The sequence below is a fragment of the Perognathus longimembris genome, chromosome 2 (assembly GCF_023159225.1).
Source record: "Perognathus longimembris pacificus isolate PPM17 chromosome 2, ASM2315922v1, whole genome shotgun sequence".
NCBI lineage: Eukaryota > Metazoa > Chordata > Mammalia > Rodentia > Heteromyidae > Perognathus > Perognathus longimembris.
In genome coordinates this window covers 30,763,068-30,779,985 of record NC_063162.1, presented here as the reverse complement: position 1 = coordinate 30,779,985, position 16,918 = coordinate 30,763,068, and the positions used below count along the sequence as shown (strand labels likewise).

Here is a 16,918-nt window from a genome sequence, read left to right as displayed (position 1 = left end):
TAAACAACATCAGAGAAGAAGCCAAGTGAGCAGTATCTTACCTGTGGCGTAAAGACAAAGGCCCTCCCACTGGTCCCAGGGTCTCACAAAGAACACAGAACACATGTACTGCTGATAGAAGGTAATTCATGCCTGCAATCCTAGCTACTCTGGAGGCTGATATCTGAGGAGCGATCAGGGTTCATCCGGTTTGAAGCCTGATGGGGCAGGAAAGTCCTTGAGACTTTTATCTTTAATTAACTACCAAAATGCCAGAAGTGGAGCTGTGGCTAAAGAGGTAGAGCTCCAGCCTTAAGCAAAAGAAAAAAACAAGTCAGGTACAGTGTCTAGGCCCAGAGTTCAAGCCCCAGGACTGGCACAAAAAAACAAAAACCTTTCATATTTGAGAATCATGTACTTGGGTCACAAATACAATAAATTATCTTAAATGATTTTCATATTAATAAATTGAATTCTACTTTCGTATTTGAAGCCAGTGTTATTTGTATCTGCCTCACCATTTTATACATTGTAGCAAATATACATTCTTTACAGAAAGGGGCTGAGCAACAACTTGTTCAAAAGAATTGTTGAAAGAGAAGAGATAAGCTTGTAAAAAAATGTGTATTATATGAGGATGTGTCCATTAATATTAACTTGAATAAATTTGAATTTTACACAGGGTAAAAATAAAGAAAGCTGAATCCATCCTTTTATAAACATATTATTCCATTCCAATGACTTCAGATTTGATTCCACATAATTTTTTTCATATTCCCCCAAATAATATTAGATTTACCAACTAATCACTGCTGACACTATTCAAAAGAAAATGCAAAATGCTTAAATTTATTTAAAATGGATTAAAAACACTACTAAAAATGATTCCTTGACCTGAAAATTTTTCTAAGGTAACTACTTTTAAGAAGCTATCGATTGCAGTTTCACTGTGTTGCTCCAGCTAGTCCTGAACTCCTAGGCTCAAGTGATCACTCTACCTCAGACCCTACAAATAGCTGGAACTATAGTCATGTACTACCATGTCTGGCTTTCACACTATATACTTGAGTCTGTATATTATTACATGTGTTTATACTCATAAAACCATAATAAGTAGGTTATTTCATATATGTTGAAAAATTATTCTCTAGTTCCTGATGATACCAGTCTACTATACTGTGATCAAAAAAGATACTAAAGCCAAGTACCAGTGGCTCATGCTTATTATCCTAGCTACTTGGAAGACTGAGATCCTGAGAATTGTAGTTTGAAGACAGGCTAGACAGAAGTTCTTGAGATGCCATCACTAATTAACCATCCAAATGCTGAATGGGAGACATGGATAAAGTGGTAAAGCACTGGCTGAACAAACCAGTCCAGCCAACTTGATGCTCTCAGTACAGACTGTGGTGCAAGGGACAAAACGTTGATAAAATTACTTGTTGTCAGCAAAGAAAAATAGGCTCAAATAAAAAGGTGCTCTCCCAAACCATTAGCACCACTAATACTACATACAATTCTGTAAATTTCCTGTAAAATCTGTCACTTGAAAATCAACAATTTCAGAAGGGTCAGATCATCAGTGAACCTTTGGCAACAGAGTACCAGACTCCCATAGAGCAAAATGTTCCTTTCCTAGCTGAAGTATTTCTGTGCTTTAAGAGTACTCTATTGTTGCAAAAGACGCTCTGGTCATTCCTAACACTTAAGAAATCCTGAGGATTTTAGGAGACAAAGACCAATGATAGATTTCTCCCCTTGTCCCATTCCTCACTCTATGAGGTGCAGGATGCATACAGCCCTCTTCCTCATCACTCAAAGGATGCATGAGAGTTTCCCATAAGGCAGCTCCAGACCTTGCTGTAAGAGCAGTAGGAGTCATTACAGTCCTGCCCCAGAGGGCCGTCTGGAGGGGAATGGCTCTCTAACAGGGAAGCTAATAGAAAACAGAGAGGCAGTAGCTGATCGAAATGCAATCAGCCACAAGAGATGAATGTGCTGTTACAGGACTGGCTGAGGTTGCACCCAGAAGACACAAGCAGGAAAGCCTCAAACAAGTAAGATAAATAAAAAATGAAAACTACAAAATCACCCATCAAAGAGGAAGATTCAAGAGAAATAACATGCCAAGTAAGGTGTGTCCAACCTTCCTAACCCGCACTCCAATTGAACCAGATGCTCGGGAAGTTTCAAAGATCAAAAAACTTACAGTGAGCAAGAAAATAAGGAAGGATTATACTTCTCTTTCCCACTGCAGAGAGCTAATTTCCTCCTGGTTCTGCCTAGGGGAAGAGGTAAGATTTGACATTAAATACCAAAGTTTTTTTAAAAATTATTTTCATGGGTTAGATAATTTTTTTAAATTATTTTCATGGGTTAGATAATCTATTTCTTGAAAAGGCAAAAAATAACTAGTTTTTGAGATAATATTGGATAATACCTATCATAAATTTTTAATCTACTTAACCCAATGTTTCTATGGTAGGACCTCATCCTAGGATAACACTCCCCAATAGATCTTTGTGTGAGAACACCAGCATCGTTTGAAACTACAAAACCACTGGAGCAAGTTTCCATTTGCGGGGGAATTAGTTCGATATGTTGTGATACATTCAGCTTCTAATTTAATATAGCAGATGGAGCAGACTTGTTTATCTGTGCTCCTTCCTATTCCCCCCACCAATAGTAAAGGAATGAAAAGGAAATAAGCCACAAGAACAAAGCGAACAGGAATGAAGATGACAATAGACAGGAGATGTCAACCAAATTGGAAACTGGGAAATGAATGAACAGATGGTATGTGACTTAACAAAACAGAGATCACTGAAACCTAACCCAACAGGGAAGGGAGCTAAAAGGAAGAAAGTCCATTTGCAGTATTTCTCAGGAACAGAGGAACAGAGAATTTCTAAAGAAATCGAGTACAGAGTGCCCCTAAAAATGAAGTAATGGACATTTTTAAACATTGTCTACCTTCTCCCACAGTCAATTAGTCTTCCCTTCTGGAAGAAAATTGGTACTGAATTTGCTGTAGCGTACACTTAATACTGGTTTTAGGACAGCTGAAACCCTTGGGTTAGTGGAGAAGGTGATATGCTATTCTATCACAGGGGGATTGTCCTAGTGTAGGATGAAATACCAAGCCCCAAAAGCTGACCCCATTTGAGTCCAAAAACACTAGCCCCACCCTTCTAGACTCTAGGCAAATGGCAGAAACATAAAAATATAAAATATTAGAAGGAATAAGAAAACATTCAGTTAAGGATGTACCAGAACCAAAAAGTCCACAAGGGGAAATAAGCAATGAAAGAAAAACATGTTCCATAACTCAGTGTGCAATAATATTAATATAAAAATCCCACAATTCCCAGTCTCACACCATTCACAGAAGTCAATTTCAAGCTTATTGATACACTACTAATAGCTAAACTGCATTAGGGAGCATACTTCTCTCCTATGCTTTAAACTTACGTTTTTGTGATTGCAAAGGACTTGAACACCTTCTCACACACTTGCTATTTTTTCTGCTTGGAATACTATTCTCCTACCTTCACTCCACAGGCTCCTTTGTGCCATCATCTCTTTGTAAGATAGCCCTTACCCCATAATAATAATAATTTTATGATACGTCGGCCTCCCATCCCTTAGTAATTCTCAATTAACTAGACTTCTCTTCTGTGCCAATACTGGACTTAAACTCACTGTCTCAGCTTTTTCACTCAAGGCTGGTGTTCTACCATGTGATCCACAGCTCCACTTCCATCTGTTTGGGGTGCTTAATTGGAGATAAGAGTCTCAAGAACTGCCCAGGTTGACTTGGAACTATGCTTCTCAGAAGTCAGCCTCCTGAAATTAGGCTTCTTATATAGACTCCACAGTATACTTGTCACTGCTTACGTCGTCTCAGTTATTAATTTGTCTGTTGCTTGTTCATCTTTAGTATGAAAGTGCAAACTCAGTTAGGGATTCTTCCTTATCTTATCATCTGTAGAATTTCAAACTGAAAATGAGCCAAGAACAATCTTTATTGTGTTGTTTTCAAGTTATCTACCACTGACACAGACCAGGTTCACAGTAGCCTAAAACCCTGTTTGAGGGAAGTTTACAGTAGTGTAGACCTAATTTCCATTTGAGGCTGAAATTCAGGCAAAAGTGAAGTCCACAGAACTATTTCTGGAAGACTTGAGAACTCGATTGCATATGCCTTCAGAAGCTGATGGACACTGTTCCTGAGCAGAGCTCAGCAGCTTGCCTAAGACTTGCAACATTTCAAAGCCTCACACTGGAGAGCCCCCAAATACATGTCAAAGGCATCAATCCCTTAGGATTACATAGAGAATAAACAATGGGCATCTTGACTGCATATGTACCAGGCATTGCTAAAGTCTATAACATATTTCCTTTGAAGATAATGCTCAAGTGTCCAACGGCTAATCATATTGGTAGCCACAGCTGGAGGACCTTGGATTCTGATCAAATAGATGGCAGAAGATCAGAAATTTCCTGACTTCATACCAAGTAGGTCTCCATCTGTCCAAAGAAGCCAGCAGTCTGTTTTTTCTTGCACCCTCATCAAAGATTGAAAAGCCAAGAAGCTACCATGATCATCAAAACTTATAATATAAAACAAAACAAATGTTCTCTTCCCTATCAAAAGCTACAATCTGAGATCATGATCAAATGATTCCAGTCTGGTAAAAAAAAAAAAATGCCTAGTCCTAACAGTCAAATTCTTAATTCATATCTCTTTGGCAAATGTTCTCAAAAGCAGACCCAGATCTCGAAAAACAGTTGTCATTAAAGAGGCAAAGGCAATAAATCCTTTTCATATAACAATCTTATGACATTGCGAATTAAAGACTTCTCATGAAACTGACTTTTTTTCTTATTTTGAATTATTTTCCTTTTACAATAAGTATGACTTGCTGAAGTTGGAGGTCCTTAACTTGCATGGTTATATAAACATGGCCTTGCTTTACTTACAATAAAAAGGAAAAAGAAAATTAATACAGTGCCATTTAATCAATAGTTGCTATTCTAATCCCAATCAGAATTATAAAAACTCCCTGCATGATTCTATTAATCTAACTAAGATTTCCCTCTTAATGGTGTTTTGGTTTTACTGTGTGATCACACAGCATGATAAAATGAAAGAAACATGCAGGGATTTCACACTGCAGGATGGAGAGAAAAGGGAAAGTTCAGCAAGGGGGTGGATCACATGGATTTCTAGATTTACCCAAATAAAGAAGAGATGTGGAATGCTGAGTAACAGGCAGTAATCTGAAAAACACCATGGGGCTGGGTGAGGCAAGGGAGATGGCTTGCTCCAGAATATGTCTTTGGATTGCAAGGAGGCTACATATACTTAGACAAACTTATGAAAAGTTAAAAATATGATAACTCGGGGCTGGGGATATGGCCTAGTGGCAAGAGTGCTTGCCTTGTATACATGAAGCCCTGGGTTCAATTCCCCAGCACCACATATGCAGAAAATGGCCAGAAGTGGCGCTGTGGCTCAAGTGGCAGAGTGCTAGCCTTGAGCAAGAAGAAGCCAGGGACAGTGCTCAGGCCCTGAGACCAAGCCCCAGGACTGCCAAAAAATATATATATATATATATATATATATATATATATATGATAACTCAGAAGTGGAACCATAACTCCATAATGAAGAAGAAAGAGAGAGAGAGAAGGAAGGAGGGAGGGAAGGAAGGAAGGAAGGAAGGAAGGAAGGAAGGAAGGAAGGAAGGAAGGAAGGAAGGAAGGAAGGAAGGAGGAGAAAGGATGGAAGGAAGGAAGCAAGGAAGAAGGAAAAGAAAAGAAAGGCAGGCAGAAAAAGAAGGAAGGAAAGAAGAAAGGAAGACAGCCTTGGAAGTGGAATTAGCAAGTTTCCCCATCAATTGGCAAATGTCCTAATACTGTCATTGCAGTTCAGGACTATTGAGATGGAATGGGGGTGGTTGTTGAGAAAAGGCCTTAGAGGAAGAGAAGCCTTTATGGATTTAGGCTAGAAGTGAAGGAGGAAGTCAGAGAAAGTCAATCCCCAAAGTCATCAACAGTTTCTCCTTTGAGAAGTCTATGAGAAATCTAAGCATAAGGAAGAAATTGAGAGCATAGAAACAGAGGTGCCTGATTGAGACATGAAAGGATTAGGAAATGGATTTACTTTTGCTGCCCTGGCTCACAGCTGATCCTCAGATTCCCTCCATGGCCGAAGGCCCCCAAATGACTCATCTGATCTCAGCATTCTTTCCCATATCTACATGAAACCAGCATAGGTTATAACAGTTTGGGGAGGATGATTGCAACACTTTTCCTCTGCATCAACTTCTTAGCCCCCAGACTAATCATAGTCATCATGTCCAACCAAAACAAACAAAAACACCACTATAGAAAGTCTACCGATTGTGTAAAAAAGTCGCTTAGCCACTTAAAAGAGAGGTCTTTGTCTAGCTGTGCCTCTTCTTAGCACCTCTCTTTGCTATATGTGTATCTGCATCTATATTTATATCTATATCTATATATCTATCTCTCTATCTACACTTTGTAAACCATCCTCTCAGCCTGCATGTGATCAAATTCAGTATATGAAAAACAAATTACATTGTTACAAACTGTTCGTGTATAGCTTCACAACATCAGTACCTAGCTCCATAAAAAGATTTCATCTAATTTTTATTAATTGGCACACATGAAATCTTTATTGATGTTTAAACAAAAGATAAACATTTGTTGTGAGCTCTAAAAGTCATAGGAAAATTACTAATGCAAGAATGTGAGAAGAGTAAGAAGAACAGAACGCACCCTTCCCATCTGGCTGTAATGAAGCCACTGACCGCAATTTTAGTGCGTGAACAAATAAGAAAGGGAGATTCTTTTGTGGTAGAAACAGGTGAGGAGGAAGGTGGGCAAGGGCAATAGAAAGAGGTGGAGTTGGACTGTAGCATTTCCACAATCTAATCTGCCACAGAGCCCTAGTTCTTCTTCACTGGCAGAGGGATATGTTGTAGCCAGGCTTTAGCCATGGACCACGCGTGGGTGGCCTCAGTACAAAGAGGGGGATCATAAAAAAAAGAGAGACAGCATAAGCCCCAAATCAAGAAGTAGAAGGAGGCATATGAAAGGATGTGCTGCAGCAAATGAGAACTGATATCAGACTCAAGAGATAGTTGCAAATGTTTTCCATTGCATGTTGCATTGCTTGATGCAGAAAAAGAAGAGAGAATGTGAAGGTCATAAATATCAACCACATCTTCCCACCTAAATAGGCACTATTTTTAGTTACAGAAAATACATTGAAAATTTTTCCTATGCTTATGTGTGTGAATACTTTAAAAAACATGAAAGTGTGACTTTATCAGCATTATGACTATTATGTAAACCAAAGAAAATAAGTATTGAGAATAATGTAGAGAAATTGAAAGCTTTGTGCATTGCTGGTGGGATTAGGAAATGGTGATGCTTCTATAGAAAACAAATATGGTGGCTCCTCAAAGTATTTTTTTGGTAGTAGCTTTTTTTTTGTTTTTTGCCTGTCCTGGTCCTTGGACTCAGGGCCTGAGCACTGTCCCTGGCCTCTTTTTTGCTCAAGGCTAGCACTCTGCCACTTGAGCCACAGGGCCACTTCTGGCCATTTTCTATGTATGTGGTGCTGAGGAATTGAACCCAGGGCTTCATGTATACGAGGCAAGCACTCTTGCCACTAGGCCATATTCTCAGCCCCTCAAAGTATTTTTTTTTAAAGAATATTCCATATGGTGCAGCAACTTTGCTTCCAAGTATACACCCAAAACAATAAAAAGCAGGGACTCTAACAGATACCTATATGCCCTGTTCATTGCAGCATTATTAATAATAACCAAAACAAATGGAACATGAAGATAGGACGTGATAAAAGGTCATCAGAAGACAAACTCCAGTTTGTGTGTAAGTAGATCTAGAATAGTCAAGTTTGCAGGAAATAAATGGTAGTTGTTAGGGGTTGAGGACAAGAATAATAAGTTAATGTTGGGTAGTCTAGATAAAAGTATTCCAGAGATTGATACTGGTAATGGATGTCCAGCAATGTGAGAGGTTTGTTGTTTTTGGGGTTTTTTTGGCACAATATGAAAAACATACTGAGTCTCTGCCCAGGTTTCCTAACTTGCGACTGCTGACTCCTAAACACCTTGAAATTTTCAGTAAGCCTAAAAGGCTTGAAAGCTTTCAGTATCTTTTTGCATGGAAATGAAGTAGCTGGGGTTCCTATTGACCTCTGGATGGGACTAGCAGCCTAGAGGATGAGTCACGTGACTGGAGGGTTGGAACTTGTGGTACCACCTCAGCCCTAACCTCAGGGGAAGGGGGAGGGCCTGGAGATTGACTTAACCACCAGTGGCAAATGAGTTAATCAATCATCAGGCCCAAGTAATTATGCCTCCAGAAAAACTCAAAAGGATAAGGTTCTGAGAGCTTGGTGCCTCTCTACAACCTCCAGGAGAGAGAAGATCCATTACTTGGTACCCATCAGACCATATTCTGTTATCTCCATAACTGTCTATTTTGTGTATTCTTTGTAGGAAACTCATAACATCTGTATGTAAACTGTTTTCCTGAGTGCTATTTCTAGCACATGAAATAAACTTGAGAAGAACTGGAACTTATCAGTTATAGCCAGTTGGGTTAAATGCAGGTGGCGTCTGTACTCTTAACCTGGGCATGGGTAGAGGGAGAACTGAATTCAATAGGACATCCAGGAGGTATGTGCAGAAAATTGGGAATTGTTTGGTGTGGAAAATCTTACACACCTGATATCATCTGTGAAGTACTGGAAGCAGAAAGCTGTGGTCATCCTGTGTGAAATTTGCTCTTTCATACATAGTGTAAGATCACAAATGTATGTATTTCCATGCTCAAAAAATGTATTCCCTCTTGTCATTTTAATAGTTGCAAAGTAATAGCTTGTAAGAGTGTAAGGTAATTGATTTCACCAACAATCCTGTGAATCAAGTAAGTCCTTAAGAAAACAAAAACTAGCCAGGTGCCAGTGGCTCACACTTGTAATCCTAGATACTCAAAAGGCTGAGATCTGAAGATCGTGGTTCAAAGCCAGCCTGGGCAAGAAAGCCTGTGAGACACTTATCTCCAATAAACTACCAAAAAGAAGCTAGAAGTGGAGTTGTGGCTCAAGTGGTAGAGCATTAGCCTTGAACAAAAAAAAACAACAAAAAAAAAACTCTGGGACAATGTACAGGTCCTAAGTTTAAGCACCAAGACTGGCACAAAAGAAAAGGTTAAAAAGCTGTGCCTCTCATAGTCAGATCAAGCTACTACAACAAAATATTCCATGCTGACTGGCTTAAATAGCAGAGACATTTGCTTTCTCACTGTTATGGACATTGGAAGTCTGGGGCCAAGGTGTCAGAGCAAGGGAAGGCTCTGGGGAGGGCTCTGTCTTCCTAATCTGTAGATGACCAGCTCTGTGTATGCTTGCATGGCTTTCCTTCTTCCTTTTCTTATTAGGACACTAATTTTATCTTGGGAGCTCTAATCTATGGCCTGTCTAACCTGAATCACTTCTCAAATTCCCTACCTCCAAATATGATCACATTAAGGGGTCCAAACAAAACTTGGAGGAGGTCATTGCTTGGATCTAAGCTGCACTAGGCTCATCAGACCAGGCCAAATGGAGTTGTGTTAAAATTCCACATCACCAAGCTGAAACTAACTTGTTTATCTGAGTTTCGGGGGTGGGGGGTGAAGGGACAGGGTGGTGGAATCATGAGATTATAGCCAAATCTGCAAACATGCCAGTTGTGACTTACATGATAAAGAAACACCCTCTGTTTCACCCTTAACTACAAATGTAATTTAGAAATGGCCAATCTGCTTTCTGTTCTCTTATCTCTGCTTTCCTCAGCTCATTACTGTTTGGTAAAACCAATTTCTGCCTGGCTCATAGAACACACATCTTATTTTGTCAAATAAAGGATTGTCCAGTTCTAGAACATAAATAAAGCCACTGAAGATCCTTTAAGTTTGCTGTGATTTTGGCTTTTGACCAGGATTAGGACTTGATCATAAATCTTTAGAGACAAATATTCAGTTGACAGCAGTGCCTGCTGGGCTTGGTAGAGATGGAAAGGCCCTCATTAGGGGTTTAGCAGGTACTGCAGTGGATTATGTGGTTAATTGAGGGCACAAGGATTCTAGGACTTTGTAATGTTAGCTGTCACTCCAATGGAAAATTCTCCAAATCAAAGATGTTGAGAGCCTGGCTTGATACAATTAATGAAAGAACTTCAGGTACAAATTGGTAAACAGGAATCCTCACCACAAACTTTCCCATCCTTAACATCTACTGATATAGTAGAAACCAGCCAAGCCAACAGGAGCATGGAAGACTGAATTCTCAGTGCCAGAGAGCTCCAGTCCCTGCCAACTGCCTGCTTTTTGTCTCTCACCAGTGACCAATTTTATCTTCCTCTGCAGACCCAGCGGAAGTTCATTTGTTGAAATGGAAGATAAGGGCAGTCGCCCATGCTCATTTTCCCACAAGAAGCTCAAAAGAAAAGCATAGGGTGTCCAGGTCCACGCTCCCAGGCTTGTTATTATAATGATCTCATCAGTGTCACATTTCCAGAAAGCCCTGCTTGAGCACTCATTAGAAAACCAGGCCGGAAGAGAAGTCCCCAGTGACTCCTTGAGAGCTGGAGGCTGGGCTCCAAGCTATCCAGCCTAAGCCACAAAAGCCACTGTTCAACACCATGTAAACTTCACCAAGTCATCTGAATTAAGTGCAGTCATTCATCATAATCAGTACCATGATATATTTATCTTACAATGAAGTGTTATTTTCAATTGAACAGCAAAACTGAAGTAAAATAAACCAGCCACAGTCTTATAAGGTTGATACCTATGCTTATTTTGGCAAATCAAGGTGATAGACCAAGACAAATGATAAAAGGAAGCTAGCCCTACTTAAAATTCTAGTACTCATGTTTATCCAGTAATACTTGATTCCCCAAAAACTGGCCAGAAGGAAAAGGTCTATATACTAACAAAATCAAAATCTATGTAATTTATCCACAGGACCGTACCTGTGTGTCTGACTCATTCACTCTTACTTTGGAAATTATTCTGATATAATTATTCTAATAGACTAGGGATTATTCTGGCTGAGTTGTTTTCTTTTTTTTTCTTTCACAGAGAAGGTCTTGCATTTATTCACATGGAGGGATAAGAACTGGTACAAATAATAAACATTGTTTTAAATACAAATAAATAGTTCTGGTTTCTAGAGGAAGTAACTTTAATAGAGTCCTAACTTAAGTATTTTCTAAGTTTCTATTAAAAATAGAAGACTACTGGCATTAAGTTTTGTATTAGCATAACCTTTTGAGGACCTAAGGATAAAATGGTGTGTTCTATACTTCAAGAAGTCACCAGAAACAAAAAAGGGGGGGGAGACAGTTGCTCCCACCTCCCTGAATTAGCCTCCAAGTGGAAGGAGAGCCACTTGCATCACAAATATACATAGAGCTAATTAAATGTAGAGTATCTGATATCTAAAGACATCTAAAAAGACTGACCTTGGGGAAAGCACTACCTAGTCTAGGCTACTCTTGAACTTGTGACCCTCCAGTCTAAGCCTCTCCAGTACCAGGATTATAGATGGTTGACACCATGCTTGGTATCTTTATATTATTAGGAAGACTTAAGTATCTACAATGGAAGCTTCTTATTTTTCTTTTTTTAACTAGTAATGAAAGTGGTAAACAGTCTTTAATTACCACGAATGGCACCTGGAGTGATTTACTTATAGAGGAGCAATAGTGCTGCCCATTTATAGTCTGTCAAAGATGGTATCAAAAATGACCAAACTGAGCTGAAGAAACACTTTTATGAATCTTTCTACACTGTTTTGGTCAGAATTGTTCAAAGAGGCATTTTATTTTTCATCCAGGGTGTTCTACAAATGATTGTTTTCAAGTCATGCAGTTTTTTAGAACTACTGAAAACATGAGGTGGTCACAATGTGGGTGCCAGAGCAGAGGCCGCTGCAGATTCCTGGTGCCCTCTGCATGTGGCCTTTATGGCCCATCTCGCTTCTTCTCCTCAGACCCTACAGAATTATTAGGTAGTAATGCTTGATGGTGACTTATACAGCAAAATTTAGGCTTTCCAAGAATGTTTGCTTTTCTATTTAGATCAGCCATGACACAGTTCCAAACAGAGAAATCTTATGCTATAAAAACAATCTCATGCAATTACTGCAACTTTCAAAAGTGCTGTGGTAGTAATATTTGGTATTAGAGAAAGTAGGATAATTTAGATTCTTAAAAATGATCACTAGAGAGTAAAAGCTGGGTTTCTAAATAGAATGTAGTAAAAAATGTTAAAACTGGAATCCAGTTTGTTGACATAAACAATTTTAAGATATACACACCATGTTTTCCTAATTGGGATTTTGAAACTTACAAGCATAATTCTTAAACAGATTACTACAAATGGCCAATAATTCTCTTTTTTCAATCCAGTTGGAAAGACTGCCATTGTAAATTCTCCAGTAGTTCTAGTTACGATTTAAAAATCTGCCTCTCACGTTACTTTTTTTGCTTTTTATGTTGCAAACATGTGCCCAGGAAAATGCCCTGTTTTTTTTTTTGATGGACTTAATAATTGTTTTCTCCTGATTATAAGCTTGGCTTTCTCTCTGCAACACTGTATTTCTGGAGTTAAAAATTCAAGCAAACCCAGCCAACTAGAGCATCTCAGTGTTCAAATCACAGTTTTGGACATCATCCTATTTATTCTGGATGACACTCAATTCCACATATTGTTTAGGGAAGACATATCAGGAACAACCAAAAACGTTGTATTACCAAATTCTAACATGTGATTGTGCTCTGTTGGACAGTACCGCTTATATCTACAAAGTACAAAGGCAAAGGAGCTTAGGTGTGGATATCAATTTTCTTTTGCCGCTACAATAATTCATAACCATCATCTTCGAGATTTCCAAGCTGTTCTGGAATATGGAGTAGTCCTTTTTTTATCTGGTGGCTTAAAGTAGGAATAGACAGGTGCTGCTGGGTACTCTGCATCAGGATTTTCTGCCATCATCTTCAGCTTTGCTTCAATGGCTTTGATCTTTGCAGTGACACTTAGGTTAGACTGAGTTGGCTCAGTGCTTGAGGACGGCTCAAGACTGATTGGAAGGATCTTGTCATTCTTGTTGTGATCATATCGCTTTACTTGAGCATGTGCCCATCGTACCACCAGCTTCTTAGACAGTGCCAGCTTGCCATTGAGACATTGGATGGCTTGTTCTGCTTCCTGCTTAGTTTCAAAGTTAACAAAACAGTACCCCCGAGGCTGCCCCTCCAAAGCGCCTGACTTGTGGAAGAGGAAGTCAAACTGTTTGACCTTGCCAAACTTCTGGAGGAGGTGGTATTCTGTGATTTTGGGGTCCAGGTTGCCAATCCATAATCGGTGCCCTTCCTGTAGAGAGCCCTCTGAAAGGATGGATGCGTTCTCCAGGGGAAGTGTTTTGGTTTCTGCTTCCATCAATCTCTAGGAAATACTTGATGACTTCACCGCTGTGCCCTCTGGCTGAGTTGTTTTCTAAAGCAGCAGTGGAGTTGAAGGTAAACTCCAGGAAGGCAGGGATTTCAGTTGATTTCATTCACTGATGTGCCCTTAGCACCAAGAACAGTATTTTCTGGATAGTAAATGAACCTTATCCTTGCCCTCCTCTATATGGCCACGGCCAAGCCCCTATGATGTCACTACCCAGATACTTCACACTTGAGTCCCCTCAAGGATGTTTGGCTTTGCAGCTCCTGCCTTAAATGTGGTGACAAATAACATGTAAATAAATGGACAGTCTCCATAACAGACGAGAGTTCTTGTGGGAGTTTACATATCCTTGATACATATGATACATGATCTTGTTTCAGAAGGGTAATTGGTTAGCACTCTGTTTTTACCAAGGTTCCTAGGATTGTAAACATCTTCAGATTTATTATTAGAGCAAGTTGACTGAACTTACTGAAAAGTGGAGTTTTAGTTCAGTGTCTAGGATTCACTTTTCTTTGTTCTCTTTACACTAACTTCCACTAGGACAGAAAGAATATCTACACAATTGTTTTCATTTTTATTTAGTTATTTTGGTACCCATACTAGGCCTTGAACTCAAGACTTAGGCACTGTCTCTTACCTGTTTTGTTCAAGGCTGTTACTTTCTCACTTGAGTTACAGCTCCATTGCTTCTAGCTTTGTGCTGATGAATTTGGACTTTTCTGCCTGACCTGTCTTTGAACTACAATCCACAAATCTCTGCCTTCTGAGTAGCCAGGGTTACAGATGTGAGCCACAGTGCCCAACTCTAAATTACTGGGATTTTTTTTTAACTCTTTCATTCTACCTTGCATATTGTAGGCATTCAATCATATCTTTTTTTTTCTGTTTGAATCACAACACAGCCTTTTTAAAATTGCTGTTCTGTTTAAATTGAAAAGAGTTTTGTCACCATACTGGTCTTTCCAGTAATGGCTAGGAATCCACTAAATCTGCATGGAGGCTACGATTCTTGTCAAGGTCTAATTCAAGACAAAATCTAGTTTTCAAGAGCCATGTTTCCTTATTTAATTCAAAACGAACAGAGCTTAGTAAGTGCTATTGGATGGGAGAAAGAATAGGAACATGCATCTTGAAAACTCAGAATACCAAATTGGTTGAATAGAAGACGATCACCAGTTTTAAATCAACAAGTTCCGGTCTACACATCGTATGCTTAGGAAATGATGACCTAGCTAGAAGTTTTCTGATCATTTTTACTTGACAGCACTTTAGTTTACAAAGCAGATTATCAGCCATTGTTCTGAGACCAACTGTCATTTTCTCACTACCTTAAAGTTAACATAAATTATACTATAGCTCACTGACTTAACAACTTGCCAGGAAGAAGGAAAAACTAAGAAACATTTCTTGATAAAATATACACATCTAATGTTAATCAGACCTTATTTCATTAAAATGAGAGAGAAAATGTGCACCTTAAACTTGAAGAAAACTAAGACAAGTCTTCTAACCTTGAAGCAACTTGCCCAGAAGTCACTCAAATGAGCTATTTACCTGCAGAATCAAGGCCTTTTCATTCCTTTCATACAAAGTGGTTGTATAGCGACAAGGGTAGGTGTTAGAGAAATGGCAATGCTGGTAATGCAGCCCCTGGGTCTGGCACCAGCCTCTTCACTGGTAAGGGGCCCTGCTCTCTGCTTGGGAAGTCAGAGCAGTGCTGGCGAGAAGCCAGAGGGCACAAATAGCTGTCCTTTCTGGAAAGGGTGGGCTGTCCGGGATGCTGCCTTCTAAAGTTGGGAGTGCCCTGATCCTCAAACAGCATGACGCTCGCCTCATCCAGGTAGCTCCAAGAGGGTAAAGCTCTCCTGACTTCCAGCATCTGTTCTACCTGGCTGGTGGAGGGCACAGCTGGCTTGCCTTGGGGGATTTGAATATATGGAGAAGTTGGCCTGGAAGGGCGCCACCAAAGTGTTCACAAGGTAAGCTAGAGATCTGGAAGAAGATAGGGGATGTGCAGTACTTTCTAATCTGTTCTCTAGAGTGTGAATGCACGTACGGGCAATTTAAATTTTTTTAATCTGGAGGAAAAAAGCAAACAAAAATGTACAATTCCTGGGGCTGGGAATATGGCTTAGTGGTAGAGTGCTTGCCTAGCATGCATGAAGCTCTGGGTTTGATTCCTTAGCACCACATACATAGAAATGGTGCTATGGCTCGATAAGTAGAGTGCTAGCCTTGATCAAAAAGAACCCAGGGGGCTAGGGATATAGCCTAGTGGCAAGAGTGCCTGCCTCAGATACACGAGGCCCTAGGTTCGATTCCCCAGCACCACATATACAGAAAACCGCCAGAAGCGGTGCTGTGGCTCAAGTGGCAGAGTGCTAGCCTTGAGCGGGAAGAAGCCAGGGACAGTGCTCAGGCCCTGAGTCCAAGGCCCAGGACTGGCCAAAAAAAAACAAAAAACAAAAAAAAGAACCCAGGGAGAGTGCTCAGACTCTGAGTCCTAAGCCCCAGGATTGGCAAAAAAAAAAAAAAAAAAAAAAGTACACTTGCTATTTTGAAAGATGAGGATGAAAACTCTATCTGTTAGAGGATGAGGCCAAGAGGAGGAGGTAAACAATGGAGAGAGTAAAGCAGTAGAGTGTGATCATAAAATTCAGTGTTTTGATGATAAAATTAAGAAAGTTGAGGGAAAACTAGGAAAAAATGAAGGAGGGATGACACTGTTCAAAAAGAAATGTACTCATGACTTGACTTATGTAACTGTAACCCCTCTGCACATCACCTTTCCAATTAAAAAACAAATAAAATGTAAAAAAGCAAGTTGAGGGAAGTGCATAGATTGGGAGGGATGAGCAATGAAAAGGGGTGTCATTGACTAAGAAACATTATATTCAAAAACTTCTTTGTTAAATGGCAATTCCTCTATCCATCTAAAGGCATTAAAATACATTTTAAAGGGCTGGGAATATGGCCTAGTGGCAAGAGTCCTTGCCTTGTATACATGGAGCCCTGGGTTCAATTCCCCAGCCCCACATATATAGAAAACGGCCAGAAGTGGTGCAGTGACGCAGTGGCTCAAGTGGCAGAGTAGTGCCTTGGGCCAAAAGAAGCCAGGAACAGTGCTCTGGCCCTGAGTCCAAGGCCCAGGACTGGCAGATACATACATATATATATATGTGTATATTTTTTAATAATACATAAGTTCTAACAAATATTTTATGTCTGATTGACATGTCTGATTCCACCCAAATGACTTCTTGGGTCTCCATTTTCTACAGAGTCATTCTGGCCCCCAAATAATGCAGTTCCTCCCACAGTACTCCTTCTACTCCCCCAACGACCTGGCCATGCTTTGTGGTCCTTGTCACTG

At 39.8% G+C, this 16,918-nt stretch overlaps 2 protein-coding genes across 4 annotated transcripts in view; both read right to left on the bottom strand.

Annotated features, from left to right (window-relative positions):
- The window catches only part of Slc16a12 (solute carrier family 16 member 12), a 69,478-nt gene that overhangs the window by 40,248 nt on the left and 12,312 nt on the right, over window positions 1-16,918 (bottom strand). The window lies entirely within an intron of this gene.
- LOC125346296 (probable RNA-binding protein 18) lies at window positions 12,688-13,566 on the bottom strand. Its single transcript, XM_048338739.1, has one exon. The coding sequence runs from the start codon at window positions 13,528-13,530 to the stop codon at window positions 12,967-12,969; it is 564 nt and encodes a 187-aa protein (XP_048194696.1). The 5' UTR covers window positions 13,531-13,566; the 3' UTR covers window positions 12,688-12,966.

Bases quoted from the DNA above. Each gene is read 5' to 3' on its own strand.
- LOC125346296 (XM_048338739.1), bottom strand. From the start codon at position 13,530: ATGGAAGCAGAAACCAAAACACTTCCCCTGGAGAACGCATCCATCCTT.